The sequence below is a fragment of the Rana temporaria genome, chromosome 5, assembly GCF_905171775.1.
Source record: "Rana temporaria chromosome 5, aRanTem1.1, whole genome shotgun sequence".
Classification (NCBI taxonomy): Eukaryota; Metazoa; Chordata; class Amphibia; order Anura; family Ranidae; genus Rana; species Rana temporaria.
Genome location: NC_053493.1, coordinates 9,552,601 through 9,570,855, shown reverse-complemented (window position 1 = coordinate 9,570,855; position 18,255 = coordinate 9,552,601). Strand labels below are relative to the sequence as shown.

The window sequence follows — 18,255 nt, the reverse complement described above, 5'->3', positions numbered from 1 at the left end:
TTTTTTAACAGAAATTTTGCATTTCAAAGACCTTTTCGGTAAAAATCGCATGACATAAAAGAATTGGAACTACTGCTATTTTATTCTCTAGGGTGTCTGCTTCCAGAAAATATATCACGTTTTGGTGTTTTACATCATCTTCAGGGCTAAAATTATCTTTTAAACATGTGTGCAAAAAGATAAATAAAAAAATGGTTTTGGCAGGACTACTACTTTAAAGCGGGAGTTCACCCATTTGTGTTTTTTTTCCCCTTTTCCCCATAGATTCCTGCTCGTTTTGTCTAGGGGAATCGGCTATTTGTTTTAAAATATGATCCGTACTTACCGTTTACGAGATGCATCTTCTCCGTCGGCTTCCGGGTATGGGTCTTCGGGAGCGGGCGTTCCTTCTTGATTGACAGTCTTCCGAGAGGCTTCCGACGGTCGCATCCATCGCGTCACTAGTAGCCGAAAGAAGCCGAACGTCGGTGCGGCTCTATACTGCGCCTGCGCACCGACGTTCGGCTTCTTTCAGAAAATCGCGACGCGATGGATGCGACCGTCGGAAGCCTCTCGGAAGACTGTCAATCAAGAAGGAACGCCCATTCCCGCAGCCCATACCCGGAAGCGACGGAGAGGATGCATCTCGTAAACGGGTAAGTACGGATCATATTTTAAAACAAATAGCCGATTCCCCTAGACAAAACGAGCAGGAATCTAAGGGGAAAATGTGTTCTCCATGGGTGAACCTCCGCTTTAAAGCCTAATTCTGGGCACAAAAAAAACATAAAAAACACTCCTACAGTTAATTCTAGCCCTAGACCTCCTCTGTAACTCAAAAGATGCAACCTATAGAATTTTTTAAATGTTGCCTATGGAGATTTTTAAGGGTAAAAGTTTGACGCCATTCTATGAGCGGGGCGTAATTTTGAAGCGTGACATGTTGGGTATCATTTTACTCGGTGTAACATTATCTTTCGTAATATATAAAAAAAAATTTGGGCTAACTTTACTGTTGTCTTATTATTTAATAAAAAAAAAAGGAGATTTTATTCCAAAAAAAGTGTGCTTGTAAGACCGCTGCGCAAATACGGTGTGACAAAAAGTATTGCAATGACCGCCATTTTATTCTCTAGGGTGTTAGGAAGAAAAAATATATAATGTTTGGGGGTTCTAAGTAATTTTCTAACAACAAAAAAACTGTTTTAAACTTGTAAACACCAAGTCTGAAAAACAGGCTCGGTCCTTAAGTGGTTAACAAGTGGGAGCGAGAGTCTACTTGATGCTAGTCTACTATACATCTGAATACTACCCTATCCAGCTGCACTGAACTTATAGCAGTCTGCCACTTGTAGCTCCCCAGGGACAAGCAAGGAGAGACTGAGCAACCTGAATACCAAGACTACCCCTCTGCCAACGCGGCTGGGTGAGCGGATCCTTATGCAATTGCTTAAAGGGTCACTAAAGGAATTTTTTTTTTTAGCTAAATAGCTTCCTTTACCTTACTGCAGTCCTGGTTTCATGTCCTCATTGTTCGTTTTTGCTTTGATGTTGCTGTAATTCCTCTCTGTTCTGGACACATCCTGGTTGCCTGTTTCCTGATAACCACAGTACTGGGAGATTTCTCACGGTGGTCACTAATCAAAGAGGTGTGATTACTGTGTGTAAAATGAAACTGGATTGGTGCTGAGGAGTTTTAGACAAAGTATCACTGCTCTCTATTGGCTGACTGCCCTCTAGTGGCTCTCTGTACATCAGAGAACCAGGAAACAACAGCAAAAACGAAACTACACTGCAGGCACATTATATGATTGTTTTTTTATCTATTTTTAATCATTTTTAAAAGGAATCAGTTAACTATTATGTCTCTATGCCCTGTAAACAGTCATTTCAGCTAAAAAAACTTTTTCCTTTAGTGACCCTTTAATGCTGGCGCTACATACACAGCTGTTACAGCTCTGTGAGCTTAGTTTATTTCCAGCCGCTTACATTCTGGGACCTCCTCTACTCTCTGCTGCTCACCCGCTTCAGCCCTATAAATATCTGGCTTCAACTGTGACTGTCATACCTGACCTTTCTGCAACAGAAATCTATCTGGCTATCAGACAGCACATCCGGACGATATAGGGTCCAAGTATCAACTGCATTAACCATCAGGAATTATGGGGCCCATTACACAGCTTCCAGGAATGGCCCCCCTGAAGCAGAGAACGGGGGGGGGGGGGGGGCTGCCGCCTCAAATTGAGAAGCGGGGGGTGCTGCCGCTGCTAATTAAGGTCTGGGGGCTTTGGGTGCTGATGAACAAAGAAATTAAAAGGGGAGGGGGGGATGGTTGCCCTGGGGACCTCTGGGGGGGGGGGGGGGTTTAGCCAATCCGGGGCCCTTTAACCACTTGCTTACTGGGCACATATACCCCGTTCCTGCCCAGGCGAAATTTCAGCTTCCGGCACTGCGTTGCTTTAACTGACAATTGCGCTGTCGTGGCTCCCAAACAAAAATTTACGTCCTTTTTTTTCCCCACAAATAGAGATTTCTTTTGGTGGTATTTATGCGTTAATTTTTTGTGCTATAAACAAAAAAGGAGCGACAACTTGGAAAAAAAAACAAACAAAAAAAAAACTATATGTTTTACTTTTTGCTATAATAAGTATCCCATTTAAAAAAAAAAAAATGTTTTCCCAGTTTAGGCCGATACGTATTCTTCTACACATCGGACACCTTTGACACATTTTTGGGACCATTGTCATTTATATGCACTGATTACTGTATAAATGTGACTGGCAGGGAAGGGGTTAACACTAGGGGGCGAGGAAGTGGTTAAATGTGTACCCTGGGAGTGATTCTTACTGTGGGGGTCTTTTTTTCCCCGGGGGCCCCGTTATTTGTTAGTCCGCGCCTGCCTAAAGTCCCAACCTGTTTTTCCCCCCCTTTGTTTTTTTACTGTGGGGGGAGGGAACAGACTGGGGGGGGGTGACCGATCTGTGTCCCTCTGTACAAGGGACACACCATCGGTCTCCTCTCCCTGACAGGACGTGGATCTCTGTGTTTACACACACACACACACACACACACACACACAGAGATCCATGGTACTGCTCAGTTACTGGGCAATCGCGGGTGCCCGGCGGCCATCGCGGCCCATGGGCACGCGCATCGTGTTCCCAGTAACACGGCGGGTGCACGCACCGCTAGTGGCTGTAAAAGATGAGGACGTCATATGACGTCCTGTAAGAATTGACGGCGGCCAGTAGTTAACAAAAATAAAAATAAATACATTTAAAAATATATTTATATTACTGCCTGTACCCCCCTGATGGCGGCCCTGGCATTAACTATAAATAAGCCTATGTGCTTAACAACTTTTATAATCATTCCTGTTTTATTCCCCAGGGGGGGGGGGGATATGCTCAGCCCCAATTGGCTGAACCATAAGTCTGCAGTGTAACCAACTGGGTCTGTGTACAATTACCAGTTACCACCAGTTGGTGACCTTGAAAAAAGGAATATGAATGCATGCACTTTATATGACGTAGCAGATTGTTGGTACAGACAACGTTGTCTCACCAATTTTATTAAATTGGGTGTTGGTGATGGGTATCGAGTGCCTGGTGGTATATGCGCAAAATTAAAAAAATTCAAACTTTTTTTCTACCTAATAAAACTATACAATTTTTTTTTTTTATGCGGCTTGGTCCACCCGTGGCTTCTTTGGGGGTTTCTTTTTCCCTCCATTTCTGTATCTTGTTACACCCACTGAAGTCTTGCAATTCACCCTTATTTTTACCAGTAAACTCAGCTTATATATCGTGGAATACGGTATTTTTAAACCCGTCAGGCTGTTTTGATATTAACCCCTTAAGGACCGCCGCACGACAATTTACGTCGGCAGAATGGCACGGCTGGGCATATGGACGTACAGGTACGTCCCGTTTAACCACTTAAGACCCGGACCAAAATGCAGGTAAAAGGACCCGGCCAGTTTTTGTGAATTCGGCACTGCGTCGCTTTAACTGACAATTGCGCGGTCGTGCGACGTGGCTCCCAAACAAAATTGGCGTCCTTTTTTCCCCACAAATAGAGCTTTCTTTTGGTGGTATTTGATCACCTCTGCGGTTTTTATTTTTTGCGCTATAAACAAATATAGAGTGACAGTTTTGAAAAAAAAATCAATATTTTTTCCTTTTTGCTATAATAAATATCCCCCAAAAATATATAACAATTTTTTTTTTTCCTCAGTTTAGGCCGATACGTATTCTTCTACCTATAAATCGCAATAAGCGTTTATCGATTGGTTTGCGCAAAATTTATAGCGTTTACAAAACAGGGGCTCGTTTTATTGCATTTTTATTAATAATTATTGTTTTAATACTAATGGCGGCGATCAGCGTTTTTTTTTCGTGACCGCGACATTACGGCAGACACATCGGACAATTTTGACACATTTTTGGGACAATCATCATTTTCACAGCAAAAAATGCTATATAAATGCATTGTTTACTGTGAAAATGACAATTGCAGTTTAGGAGTTAACCACTAGGAGGCGCTGAAGGGGTTAGGTGTGACCTCATATGTGTTTCTAACTGTAGGGGGGTGGGGCTGGACGTTTGACGTCATTGATTGTGTTTCCCTATATCAGGGAACACACGATCAATGACAGCGCCACAGTAAAGAACGGGGAAGCTGTGTTTACACACAGCTCTCCTCGTTCTCCAGCTCCGGGGACCGATCGCGGGACTCCAGCGGCGATCGGGTCCGCGGTCACAGAGCTTCGGGCCGGGCCACGGCTAAAGAGTACGTACCTGTACGTGCTGGTGCCCAGCCCTGCCATTCTGCCGATGTATATCTGCAGGAGGCGGTCCTTAAGTGGTTAAGGACCCCTTCACCCCGATATACGTTGGCAGAATGGCACGGCTGGGCACAAGCACGTACCTGTATATCCTCTTTAAGTGCCCAGCCGTGGCGTCGCAAGTGCGCCGCCGGTGGCGCGCTCGTGACCCGGTCCGAAGCCCTGTGAGAAGCGGGGGGTGCTGCCGCTGCTAATTAAGGTCCGGGGGCTTTGGGTGCTGATGAACAAAGAAATTAAAAGGGGAGGGGAGGGGGGGATTGATGGTTGCCCTGGGGACCTCGGGGGGGGGGGGTTTAGCAATCCGGGGCCCTTTAACCACTTGCTTACTGGGCACATATACCCCGTTCCTGCCCAAAAAAAATATATATATATATTTTTTACTTTTTGCTATAATAAGTATCCCATTTAACCACTTTTCCACCGTGCTATAGAGAAAATACGTCTACAGCGCGGTGGAGTTGTTCTGGGAGGACGTCCCTGGGACATCCTCCCAGAATCGGGTGGCAGCAGCAGCACTGTGGGCTGGATCTGTGACAATTGCAGTCACAGATCCAGCCATCCATCCCTGCGCAATACTCTGCAATACCCCCCATACTTCGCAATACCCCCATACTTCACAATACCTTGTAATACGTCGCCTATGGGGATTTTTAAGTAGCGAAGTTTGGCGCAATTCCACGAGCGTGTGCAATTTTGAAGGGTGACATGTTAGGTATCTATTTACTCAGCGTAACTTCATCTTTCATAGTGTGCAAAAACATTGGGCTAACTTGTAGATAAGCCGACCTAACTCAGAATCTACGCCGACTTATGTTTAAGTGTATTCTCAAACAGAGATACGCTTAAACATATCTAAGATAGGATGGCTTGCGCCGTCCTATCTTAGATTGCAATATTTCGGATGGCCGCTAGGTGGCGCTTCCATTGCGGTCTGCGTAGAATATGTAAATGAGTAGATACGCCGATTCACGAACGTACGCCCGGCCGCCACAGTACATTTACGCCGTTTCCGTAAGCCATTATCAGGCCTAAAGTTATTCCATCTATTAGATGGAATAGCAATGTTAAAGTATGGCCCGCCGTTCCCGCTTCGAGATTCAAAATTTTTACGTCGTTTGCGTAAGTAGTCCGCGAATATCGATTTACGTCCACGTCTAAATCAATAGGCCCGTACGACGTACTTAGCCGCAATGCACACTGGGAAATGTGGGCGCACCGGCGCATGCGCAGTTGAGAAAAAACGTGAAAAACGTAAGGTCAAGCACAATTAACATACAACACGCCCCCCCTTACACACATTTGAATTAGGCGCCATTACGCCCGCCCGCTTTAGGCTACGCCGCCGTAACTTAGCAGGCAAGTACATTGTGAATCATGTACTTGCCTAGCTAACTTACGGCGGCGTAGCCTAAACACGCTAAGCTACGCCGCCGCAAGTTTAAGCATATGTACCTGAATCTACCTAATAATGTTTTGGGGGTTCAAAGAAATTTTCTAGCAAAAAAAAAAAATACTGATTGATAACAGTCCTACACTTTTTTTTTGTTTTTTTAAATGCCGAACCTCCGACCACAGACTGGAGCTTTAGCGACAGGAGGAGAGCGCTGTAGCGTGGAGTCAGGTAAGAAATGCAGCCTCTTCCTTAAAGCGGAGTTCCGGCCACAATTTCACTTTTTAAATATAAATACCCCTGTAATACACAAGCTTAATGTATTCTAGTAAAGTAAGTCTGTAAACTAAGGTCCGTTTTGTTAGGTTGTTACAGCATTTAGACACTTTATAAAATAGAAATTGACTGGGGCCATCTTAAGTGTGGGCATCATGAAGCCAGACTGTATGACTTCCTGGATTTCAGCCTTGCAGATCTCGCACATGCTCAGTGCTGCACAAGCAGTGTAATAGGTTTCAGATCAGGTTTCAGCACCTGTACTGTCCAAGTCGCATGATTCTTCGAGACTGGGGAGTGCACAGACTCCTGGAAAGTTACAGCCACTACATTCCCAGGAGTCTGTGCGGTGTAGGTTAGGAAGCATTAAGCACCTAGGTGCAGGAAGTGGGAAGATTAACTATTCTGCCTAGCAACAACACTTTGAAGGCATCTAAAAAAAAAATTCTTAAAGGACTAATGACATTTTTTTAAAACTACTGATGTAATGTTATATTTATGGGTGGAACTCCACTTTAACACCCTAGATCAGGGATATGCAATTAGCGGACCTCCAGCTGTTGCAAAACTACAAGTCCCATCATGCCTTTGCCTTTGGTCGTCCTGCTTGTGGCCGTCACAGTCTTGCTATGCCTCATGGGACTTGTAGTTCTGCAACAACAGCTGGAGGTCCACTAATTGCATATCCCTGCACTAGATTTACCAAAGCGTTCCTGAGAGCCGTGCAAAACATCCGTCGCCCATGTACACGCGGAGTTTTTCCGTGCAAAGACTGGCAACAGGGAATTCCAAAAACCTTCCCTATCTTCGCGTGTGTGCGGAGACCCCCTGATGTGTCCGCAGGAAGTGCAAGGGCCCCCGTGGGTACATCTGCACGAAGCTTTGGCCATAAGTGGGTCTGGAAATCCGCTTTCAGCGCACGCAGAAAAAAAATCAAGCAGAGAGGCCCACCTCCAACGTAGGAATACTTTGAGGCGGACAGCCCCCCGTCTGGTCCTTGCGCCCTCCTAAGACCCATTTCCAGCAGCCTTTTCTCAGGGCCGACAGCCAATCGGAAGCGGGCAGCATTCGTGGCAACAAGGCTGAAATGATAAAAACAAAGAATGTAAAGAAAAGACAAGAAAAGAAAAGAAAAAAAACACATGATGGCCCGGATTCACAAAGCACTTACGCCGACGTATCTCAAGATACGCCGTCGTAAGTGCAAATGTGCGCCGTTGTATCTATGCGCCGACCCACAAACTAAGATACGCCTAAAAATAGGCTTCTTCCCACCGACGTAACTTGCCTACGCCGGCGTATCGTGGGCGCATATTTACGCTGGACGCATGCGGCGCTCCCATTGATTTTCTATGCACATATGCAAATGAGGGAGATACGCCGATTCACGAACGTACTTGCGCCCGGCGCATAATATACGCGGTTTGCGTAAGTCGTACGTCCGGCGTAAAGTTATTCCCCATATATGAGGCGCAACCCATGCAAATGTATGGACCAGGGAACATAAGCCGTCGGATTTTACGTTGTTTACGTAGTACGTGAATAGGGCTGGGCGTAGGTTACGTTCACGCCGTAGGCAGTGATCCGTCGTATCTTAGGCAGTTGTTTCAACGTGATTCTGAGCATGCGCACTGGGATGCGTCCACGGGATGGCGTATGCGCCGTTCATTATACGTATCTGTCTGAGACTCAGCCCAGCATTTGCATGGGGTCACGCCTCATTTGCATGGCTCACGCCCACTTCCACATACGCCGGCTTACGCCTAGGAAACCCAGCGCAGATTTGGCAGCACTGGCTTTGTGAATCCAGTTCTTGCCTCTCTGCGCTGCGTCGGCATAAATATGCGCCGATGTATGTGAATCCGGGCCGATGTGTTCTCTTAGCGAAAGGCGAGGGTCTCATATTATCTTCTGTGCAGGGGAGCCCCGTCCTCTTCCTGCTGCTGAAGTTCAGAGACAGGAAGAGGACGGGGCATGTCTGCACAGGAGATTTCTACAGGAACAAGTTGCCTGCACAACATGAGACATCCTTCATTACAGGTTATGTAGCTCACTAAAGCTGTACAGATTGTATTTTTTTTTTTTTATTACCAAACTTCAGCTTTAACCACTTCAGCCCTGGACCATTTTGCAGCTAAAGGACCAGGCCCCTTTTTGCGATTCGGCACTGCGTCGCTTTAACTGACAATTACGCGGTCGTGGGACGTGGCTCCCAAACAAAATTGGTGTCCTTTTTTCCCCACAAATAGAGCTTTCTTTTGGTGGTATTTGATCACCTCTGCGGTTTTTATTTTTTGCACTATAAACAAAAATAGAGCGACAATTTTGAAAAAAAAGCAATGGCCCGGATTCAGGAAGAATTGCGCATTATTTACGGAGGTGTAGGGCAACGTTTTGGCCTGCGCCCCCGCAAATTTGCTCCGCTGCCCTTGATTCACGGAGCAGAAGCTCCGTAAATTGCGCGGGCGCGCCGGCAAAATGCCCGGCGCAAGAGAACGCAATTTAAATGATCCCATAGGGGGCGGGAATCATTTAAATTAGGCGCGTTCCCGCACCGATTGTAGAGCGCATGCTCCGTCGGAAAACTTTCCTGACGTGCATTGCGGCAAATGACGTCGCAAGGACGTCATTTTCTTCAAAGTGAACGGCGTCCAGCGCCATTCACGATTCGCAAACTACGTAAAATTCAAATTTCGCGACGCGGGAACGACGGGTATACGTAACATGGGCTGCCCCTGCTAATAGCAGGGGCAGTCTTGCGCGAAAACCGCCGTACGTAAACGACGTAAATTGCGTACGCAGGGCTCGCGCAACGTTGTGAATCGGTGTTAGTATGCAATTTGCATACTATACGCTGAGCACAACGGGAACGCCACCTAGCGGGCATCGCAAGAATGCAGCCTAAGATATGCGGGCATAAGAGCCTTATGCCACGCAGATTTTAGGCTGCAGTCGGCGTAACGAGGTTCCTGAATCAGGAGCATTCATAACGCCGGGGCAAGTAAGCAATTGCGCTGTGTAACCTATGGTTACACAGGCGCAATTGCTTCTTGAATCTACCCCAATATTTTTTACTTTTTGCTATAATAAATTTCCCCCAAAAATATATATATATATATATAAAAAAAAAACATTTTTTTCCTCAGTTTAGGCCGATACGTATTCTTCTACATATTTTTGGTAAAAAATTAAAATCGCAATAAGCGTTCATGGATTTGTAGACGCTATAAGGTAGATTCACACACAATCGCCTAAACTTGCGGCGGCGTAGCTTAGCGTGTTTAGGCTACGCCGCCGTAAGTTAGCTAGGCAAGTACATGATTCACAATGTACTTACCTGCTAAGTTACGGCGGCGTAGCCTAAATCGGCGGGCGTAAGGGCGCCTAATTCAAATGTGTGTTAGGGGGGCGTGTTGTATGCTAATTGTGCTTGACCTTACGTTTTTTACGTTTTTTTTTAACTGCGCATGCGCCGGGCACCTACATTTCCCAGTGTGCATTGCGGCTAAGTACGCCGCACGGGCCTTTTGATTTTGACGTGGACGTAAATCCCGATTCACGGACGACTTACGCAAACAACGTAAACAACGACGCGGGAACGGCGGCCATACTTCACATTACTATTCCAATAGGGCCTAGCTCTAACTTTACGCGGCCTATCTCTTACGCAACGGCGTAAAAGTACTGCGTCGGCCGGGCGTACGTTCGTGAATCTCCTCATTTACATATTCAACGCCGACCGCAATGGAAGCGCCACCTAGCGGCCATCCAAAATATTGCAATCTAAGATAGGATGGCGCAAGCCGTCGTATCTTAGATATGTTTAAGCGTATCTCTGTTTGAGCATACGCTTAAACATAGGTCGGCGTAGATTCTGAGTTAGGTCGGCTAATCTACTGATAAGTTGGCCTAACTCTTACTGAATCTACCTATTTAACTTTTGCGCAAACCAAATAGGGGATAGTTTTATGGCATTTTTATTAATATATTTTAATTTATTTTTACTAGTAATGGCGGCGATCTGCGATTTTTATCAGGACTGCAACATTATGGCGGACACATCGGACACTTTTGACACTATTTTGGGACCATTGTCATTTATACGGCGATCAGTGCTATAAAAATGCACCGGTTACTGTGAAAAAAAAGGATTTTTGTACTCACCGTAAAATCCATTTCTCTGAGTTCATAGACGGACACAGCCTTCATTGACCTTAGGGTTATGCTTCTTCCTACCAGGAGATTTAGGCAGAATTCTACAGCACTTAAGGTGTTAAAAACTTTCCTTCATGCCGCTCCTCCCAGGGGGCGTGGCTCCCCCAGGCATAACCCCCACTCTGCTCTAGCAGCTTCAGTTCGTAACAAGCAGTACAAACCAAGGAGGGGTGGGTTCTGTGTCCGTCTATGAACTCAGATAAATGGATTTTACGGTGAGTACAAAAATCCTTTTTTCTCTTTCGTTCATGGACGAACACAGCCTTCATTGACCTTAGGGACGTCCCCAAGCAGTGTCAAAAAAATTAGAGGGGTGGGAAAATAACACAGCAAAAACAGGTTACACCCCAAACAAAACCGGAGTTACTCAACGGAGGAACTCCAACCGTAAACTGCCACCTGTAACACCCTGCGGCCGAAGGAGGCATCAGAAGATGCACTCACATCCACCTTGTAAGACTTAGAAAAAGTGTGGAACGACGACCAGGTCGCTGCCATACACCCCTGTAACACAGAGGCATGATGCCAGAAAGCCCAAGAGGCCCCGATCGCCCTGGTCGAATGCGCCGTAACCCAAAAGGGAGGCGCCTGCCCCTTCAGGGCATAGGCCTGAAGCACAATCCGTCGGATCCACCCCGGAAAAAGGTGGCCGACGAGACTACCAGGCCCCCTGGTAGAACCAGCCAGCGACACGAACAGTGAGACCGACTTCCGGAACGGAATCGTAGCAGATAAGTACACTCATAGGGCCCGAATCACATCCAGAGAATGTAAAAATGGCCACCTCCCTCCATTTCGGCCAAGGACATAAGGATGGAAGAACAATGTCCACACCAACGTGAAAAGCCGAAAACACCTTGGGGAGAAAAGACGGCTGCGCCGCAGCACCACCTCATCCTTATGGATGACCAAGCAGGGAGCCTTGCAAGACAAGGCCTCCAGTTCAGACAAACACTAGTCTGATCGAGGTAATTGCTACCAGAAAAAATCACAGTGGAAATGCCCACGACGAGCCACGGCCACGTGACAACGCAGACCTTCCTGGGCTAGAACCCAGAGTCAAATGCCTGAAGGGCAGGTACTCTAGCACTTGAGCTAAACCTGCTCCCGTCTCGTGACAGTCAACAAAAAACCTCCCGAATGTCCACAAAGGGAGCATCCAGAAGAACCAAAAGGACTAAATACAAGTCCCATGGGGGTAGTGGAGGGGCCATATGCCAGACCCCCAGAACAGACGTACGCACCAAGGAGTGCGACGCCAAGGCTCATTGAAAGTAACAGCCAGAGCAGAAAACTGACTCCCAACTGTACGTAAGGCGAGAGCCTGATCCACTCCCTGCTGTAAAAAACAGCAGAATCCTGGATACCACATACGTACGAGGGTGCCATTTCATCTCCTCACCAGAGATGCAGGCCCTCCACGTATGATGTAAATCCTACGTGAGGTAGACTACCGTGCCGGCAGCACGGTCGAGACCACCGAGCCCAATAGGCCTCGGGCCTTCAGCCCCAGGCTCTCAACAGCCACGTCGCTAAGCCAGTGGCTGTAAAAACAGGGTGGAAGATCGGACCCTGTAACAGAAGATCAACCCCCAGGGGAAAATGCTAGGGGGCGTCAGCCACCAGACGCACCAGGTCCGCGTACCAGGAGCGACGCGGCCAATCTGGGGCAATCTGGATTGATAAATACCCTTGGCTTCCACTCTGCGCAGCAGGTGAGGAAGAAGCTACCGAGGAGGGAAGGTGTAAAGCAGGCGATAGCGACCCCAAGGAGCCACCAACGCGCCTGACGCGTCAGCCCACGGGTCCCGTGACCTGGCCAAAAACATGGCACCTTCCGGTTGAGGCGGGACACTAGAAGGACCATGCCTGGAGTGCCCCACTTTCGGCACATATACTGAAAAACCCCTACGGGTGGAGAGACCACTCTCCGTGGTCTAGCACAGTCCGACTTAGGAGTCGGCTTGCCAATTCCGTACTCCCGGAATGTACACGGCCAATAGAGCCGGAACGGACCCTTCGGCCCACCAAAGGATGTGCGCGACCCTCGTCGCTGCAACAGAGCTCTGTGTGCCTCCCTGATGGTCGACGTACGCCACAGCGTTGACGGACAGGGTTCCGAATGGTCGGCCCTGTAGATCCAGGGACCACCAGGCAAGGCAAAGCTCGATTCAGAACAACGATTGGTAGGTGGGTCGCCACCTGAGTCCAGCACCCCAGGGCTGACTGGGTGCCCCAAAAACCCCTCCCACAACCGGAGAGGCTGGCATCCGTCGCGACCACTGTCCAGTGGCTTGGCCGAAACGACTTCCCGGCCCGAAGAACCGGAAAACATCAGCCACCACACCAGGGACTAGATGACTCATCCAAACCTGGTAATCCAGAGATGACGGAAGCTAGTCCCCACGTGACAACAGGTCCTCCTGTAGCACCCTGGCGTGGAATTGGGCATACGGAACCGCCTCGAAAGAGGCCACCGTCAGATCCAGAACCCTCAAGCAGAATCGCGGAGATGACCACCACTAGGTCGACAACTGCTGCCCAGCAGATTGCAGAGTCTTAAATTTTTCCGTTAGGAGAACAAAACTCCCGCCCCGGCGGAATCCAGGACTAGTCCCAGGAATTCCAGTCCCAGACGGGACCAACACTGACTTCTGGACAAAAACAGAAGCCAGCCAAACTTCCTGGAGAGTCTGACACGTGATAGACACGGCTCCACAAATGCAGAGTTCTCAGAAGCTCGTAGGAGAATGTCGTCCAGACATCCCACGATAAACCCCCGCTGACACAGCCGGGCCAGTATCGGGATGAGCACCCCGGTAAAAACCTGTGGTGTCGACACCAAGTCGAGCGGGAGGGCCACAAAAAGAAAAAGGTCCTCCCTGACCGCAAAGCCCAGAATCTCTGGTGCTTAGAGCATATGGGAACATGCAGGTATGCGTTCATGACATCCAAGGACGCCAGAAAAAAATTCCCATCCTGAAATTTTGTACTTTACAAAAAAACAAACGAGGGCCCTGAGGCCCAGGATTGGACGGACCCCGTCCACCATGGGGATTACCAACAGATTGGAGTATTACCCCTGAGACCGTTCCATCGAGGGAACTGGCACCATCACTCCCCCGATCAGAAGATCCTGGACAGAACCAACCAGCGAACCGGAGGAAGCCAGAGGATGGAGGGAAAAAATCCGTTAGGCAGCCAAGAGAGAAAATCTATCTTGCACCGCGAGAAAACAACCTCGCAAAACCAACGGTCGGAAAGAAGAGGCCTCAACCGAGCCGCAAAATCACAAAGCCAGCCCCCCACCCGACACGGGCGGGGGCAGACCTACATGCGGAAGCAATACCGTCCGCAGGCCCGTAAGGCACGTGGTGCCAGGCGCGTCACAGCGCCGCAGCGGGGGCCTTAGCACCCTGCAGAATACCCACCGTGCTGGGCGCACGAGCCGCTCGGGAGAGGAGGGCACTCGCCGACGGCGAGGCTCCTTGCCCTTCCTAGCAGAGGAAGCAGCGTGCTCTTACCACCCGTGGCATCCCTAGGGGTGTCAACCCGGGAGGCCCAAAAAGCCGCCCACCCCTAAAGGGGTGAGTCCACCAAGGACCCTTTGAGGATCGGTCCCCCACAGAGGCGGAGGCCCTGGAAAGCAAGGGAAGCGCATCCAGGACTGACTCACAGACGAACTACAGACCCTGAACCAAACGTTCAGCTAGGTCCTTACAGGGCTCAGCAGCACCAGTCAGAGTCTGTGACACCAGAGACCGCGTCAAGACCGGTCTCAGAGGGGTCCCCACAGGCAGGAGCCCCTTCCACGGGCAACGTGGCGGCTTTGCTCCATCCGGACACTGGAGGGTCCACAGGAGGAGAGACCCACCTACTTACAAAGGGGTCGCAAAGCATTTAGGGACTGCAAAAAAAAATTATATATATATATATATATATATATATATATATATATATATATATATATATATATATATATATATATATGTATATATATATATATATATATATATATATATATATATATATATATATATATATATATATATATATATATATATACACACTGCGGTGTAACATAAAAAGTCCAAATAAGGAACACAGTTGCAGTGCGCTGCGGTTTGCGGAACCCAAAAGGGACCGGTACATCTGGTACCTCCGCCAAAACCACAAACCGTCTAGTTACTGAGCTATAAGCTATAACCGCAGAAAAATAAGAGCTCCAACAAATTCCTTGGTCGCGTGGGTTTTTATATCCCGCATCCACTGACACCACAGAACCAGAGCCAGACGCAATAGCCGGGCATAGTCTAATGTCAGCGGCATCCCCCGAAGCAGGCTCAGGGAGGGGGCGCTTTTTTACCCCCCAACCAGGCACTAGCTGCTTCAGAAATAACACTCCCTCAACAGAAGTGGCAGGGGGAGGGGCATCAAGGGTTAACTCAGGCCTTAGTGGGGAGGATAGCACCTAGTACAGGCTCCAGGGCATCCCACCACCGAGTTACCCAAACTGCTAAGCAGAGAACCACCCACGGTCACCTCCCGGCTGTTCTAGCTCTATTCTGAGCATGAGGGCCCCCAGGGAACTCACCACCCCGCCTGGTGCATCGCGCTGAGAGGAGCCGGATGATGTGCTGAGAAGCCGGCTGCGCTGCTGACAGTCCCCACGGAGAGATTCGCGGTCTCTCCGAGCGCTAAAACGGCCACACGAAGACAAACGAAAATGAAAGATGGCCGCCGTAATGCAAAAAACCGCCAAGGACCACAAGAAAATGGCCGCCGAGATACACAAGGCACGACTACGGCAAAATGGCGGCCGTGGCGCACTTTTCAAAAAAAAAAAAAATTTTTTTATTTTTTTTAACCACTTGAGATCCGCGCTATAGACAAAATACGTCCGCAGCGCGGCTCTCAAGTGCCAAGTGGCCGTTTAAACACGGCCTTTTATGTGCATTACCCGCGCGCGGTGGGTAAAAACTGTCCCGGCGCATCGCCGAAGACCCGATGCGTGTACCTGGCGGCCGCGATGTCCGCCGGGTACACGCGATCGTCGGTGACACGGCAGGTGACAGCAGGGACGTGGAGCTCTGTGTGTAAACACAGAGCTCCACGTCCTGTCAGGGAGAGAGGAGACCGATCTGTGTCTCTTGTACATAGAGACACAGCATCGGTCACCTCCCCCAGTCACCCCCCTCCCCCCACACAGTTAGAACACACCCAGGCTACACAGTTAACCCCTTCCTCACCCCCTAGTGTTAACCCCTTCACTGCCAGTCACATTTATACAGTAATTCGTGCATTTTTATAGCACTGATCGCTGTATAAATGTGAATGGCGCCAAATTTGTGTCAAAAGTGTCCGATACGTCCGCCGCAATATCCCAGTCCCAATAAAAATCGCAGATCGCCGCCATTACTAGTAAAAAAAAAATAATAAAAAAAATCTTAATTCTGTTCCCCATTTTGTAGGCGCTATAACTTTTGCGCAAACCAGTCGCTTATTGCGATTTTTTTTTTTTTTTTTACAAAAATACGTCGAAAAATACGTATCGGCCTTAACTGAGAAAAAAAAAAGTTTTTTTAAAAAAAAATTGGAATATTTATTATAGCAACAAGTAAAAAAAATATATATATTTTTTAAATTGTCGCTCTTTTTTTGTTTATAGCGCAAAAAATAAAAACCGCAGAGGTGATCAAATACCACCAAAAGAAAGCTCTATTTGTGGGGAAAAAAGGACGCCAATTTTGTTTGGGAGCCACGTCGCACGACCGCGCAATTGTCAGTTAAAGCGACGCAATGCCGGACGCTGAGATTTCGCCTGGGAACGAAGGGGGTTTATGTGCCCAGTAAGCAAGTGGTTAAAGGACAGCCAGCCAGCAGCCACAGCAGCACAGTAAAACATCACACAAGTCCCGCAGAGAACACTACAGCCCCCTGCAGTGAACACACACAGCCCCAGCTAACACACAGGCCCCGGTGATAATAAAGAGACCCCAGAAAAAAAAACCCCTCACAGCCGCTACCCAAAAGGGAAGGAAGGAGAAGAATAAGGGAGAGAGGAAAGCAGGGCGAACCCTCAGTCGACCTCTCCAGGGAAAATTCCAGCCAGACCACTTACCTGAGCAAGGGTCACTACTTACCTGTCCTGCGACTACCGGCTGGAGGTATCCCAGACAGAACCAACGTCCGCTAAACGGCATGGCTGTCGGCCAGACACACTGGGCCAGATTCAGCAATAGATACGACGGCGGATCTCCTGATCCGCCGTCGTATCTGCGAGACCCGACGGTCGGATCTGTGAGATCCGACGGTCGGAGCTATGCGACTGATTCATAAGAATCAGTTCCGCATAGATCTCCCTTAGTTCCGACTGGTGTAAGTGACTTACACCAGTCGAATCTTAGGCTGTAAACTCCCGCCGGCCGCTAGGTGTCGTTGCTATTTTTTACCCGTCGCATATGCAAATGAGGAAAACCGCCGATTCACGTTCGTACGCCCGCCCGTCGCTCGTTTTCTACGTCGTTTGCGTTCGGGTTTATCCGGCGGACAGTTACTCCTGCTATATGAGGGGTAGCTAATGTTAAGTATGGCCGACGTTCCCGCGCCGAGTTTTAAATTTTTTACGTCGTTTGCGTAACGCGATCAGGAATCCCGATGGCCGCAATCGACGTACCCGCCGCAAACAATGACGTCCTAGCGACGTCATTTGGAGCATGCGCACTGGACTTTTTCGCGGCGGCGCATGCGCAGTTAAATCGGCGTGGGAACGCGCCTGATTTAAATTGTACACTCCCCCTAGCCGCGGAATTTGCATTCCGCCGGGGGGAGTTACGATCCAACGGTGCAGTTTGCGAGGTAAGTGCTTGCTGAATCATGCACTAGCCTCGCTAAATTGCACCGGCGGAACGTAAAAAACTTAGATCCAGCGGATCTAAAGATCCGCTGATCTACCTGAATCTGCCCCACTGTGACAAGGCCATAGAGACCGGTCATATGTGTGCCCTAGAACCGAAGTTCCCCGGCCGCCCCTGGAGCAACGGGGCCTGTCGTGGACGTCCCAAAGCGGAGCTGAGGGCCGGCACACGCTCGAAGGCCGAACCTGGGGGGACTACAAGGGCCGAGGACCCAGCCTGTCACCCAGTCGGCTGTTGATAGAAGAATCGCAGGATTCAAAAATGCAGGAACAAAATAATAAAAAGCGAGAAAAATCGCAAGAAAAATTGCAAGAAAAACTCCAGAGAGAGGGCCTGACTCTCCTGTCGGTTAGGCAGAAACAAACTGAAGCTGCTAGAGCAGAGTGGGGGTTATGCCTGGGGGAGCCACGCCCCCTGGGAGGAGCGGCATGAAGGAAAGTTTTTAACACCTTAAGTGCTGTAGAATTCTGCCTAAATCTCCTGGTAGGAAGAAGCATAACCCTAAGGTCAATGAAGGCTGTGTCCGTCTATGAACGAAAGAGAAATGACACTGGCAGTGAAGGGGTTAACCACTAGGTGGCGCTGTAGGGGTTAAGTGTTCCCTATTGAGTGTTTCTTAATGTAGGGGGCGA

The 18,255-nt window shown here is 48.6% G+C and overlaps 1 protein-coding gene across 2 annotated transcripts in view; it reads right to left on the bottom strand.

Moving 5' to 3' along the window:
- The window catches only part of NAPRT (nicotinate phosphoribosyltransferase), a 71,124-nt gene that overhangs the window by 39,577 nt on the left and 13,292 nt on the right, over nt 1–18,255 (bottom strand). For both annotated transcript variants that reach the window (XM_040352153.1, XM_040352152.1), the window contains exon 4: nt 7,443–7,573. In XM_040352153.1, the coding sequence (XP_040208087.1) occupies nt 7,443–7,573 (131 nt within the window). The remainder of the gene's footprint in view (nt 1–7,442; nt 7,574–18,255) is intronic.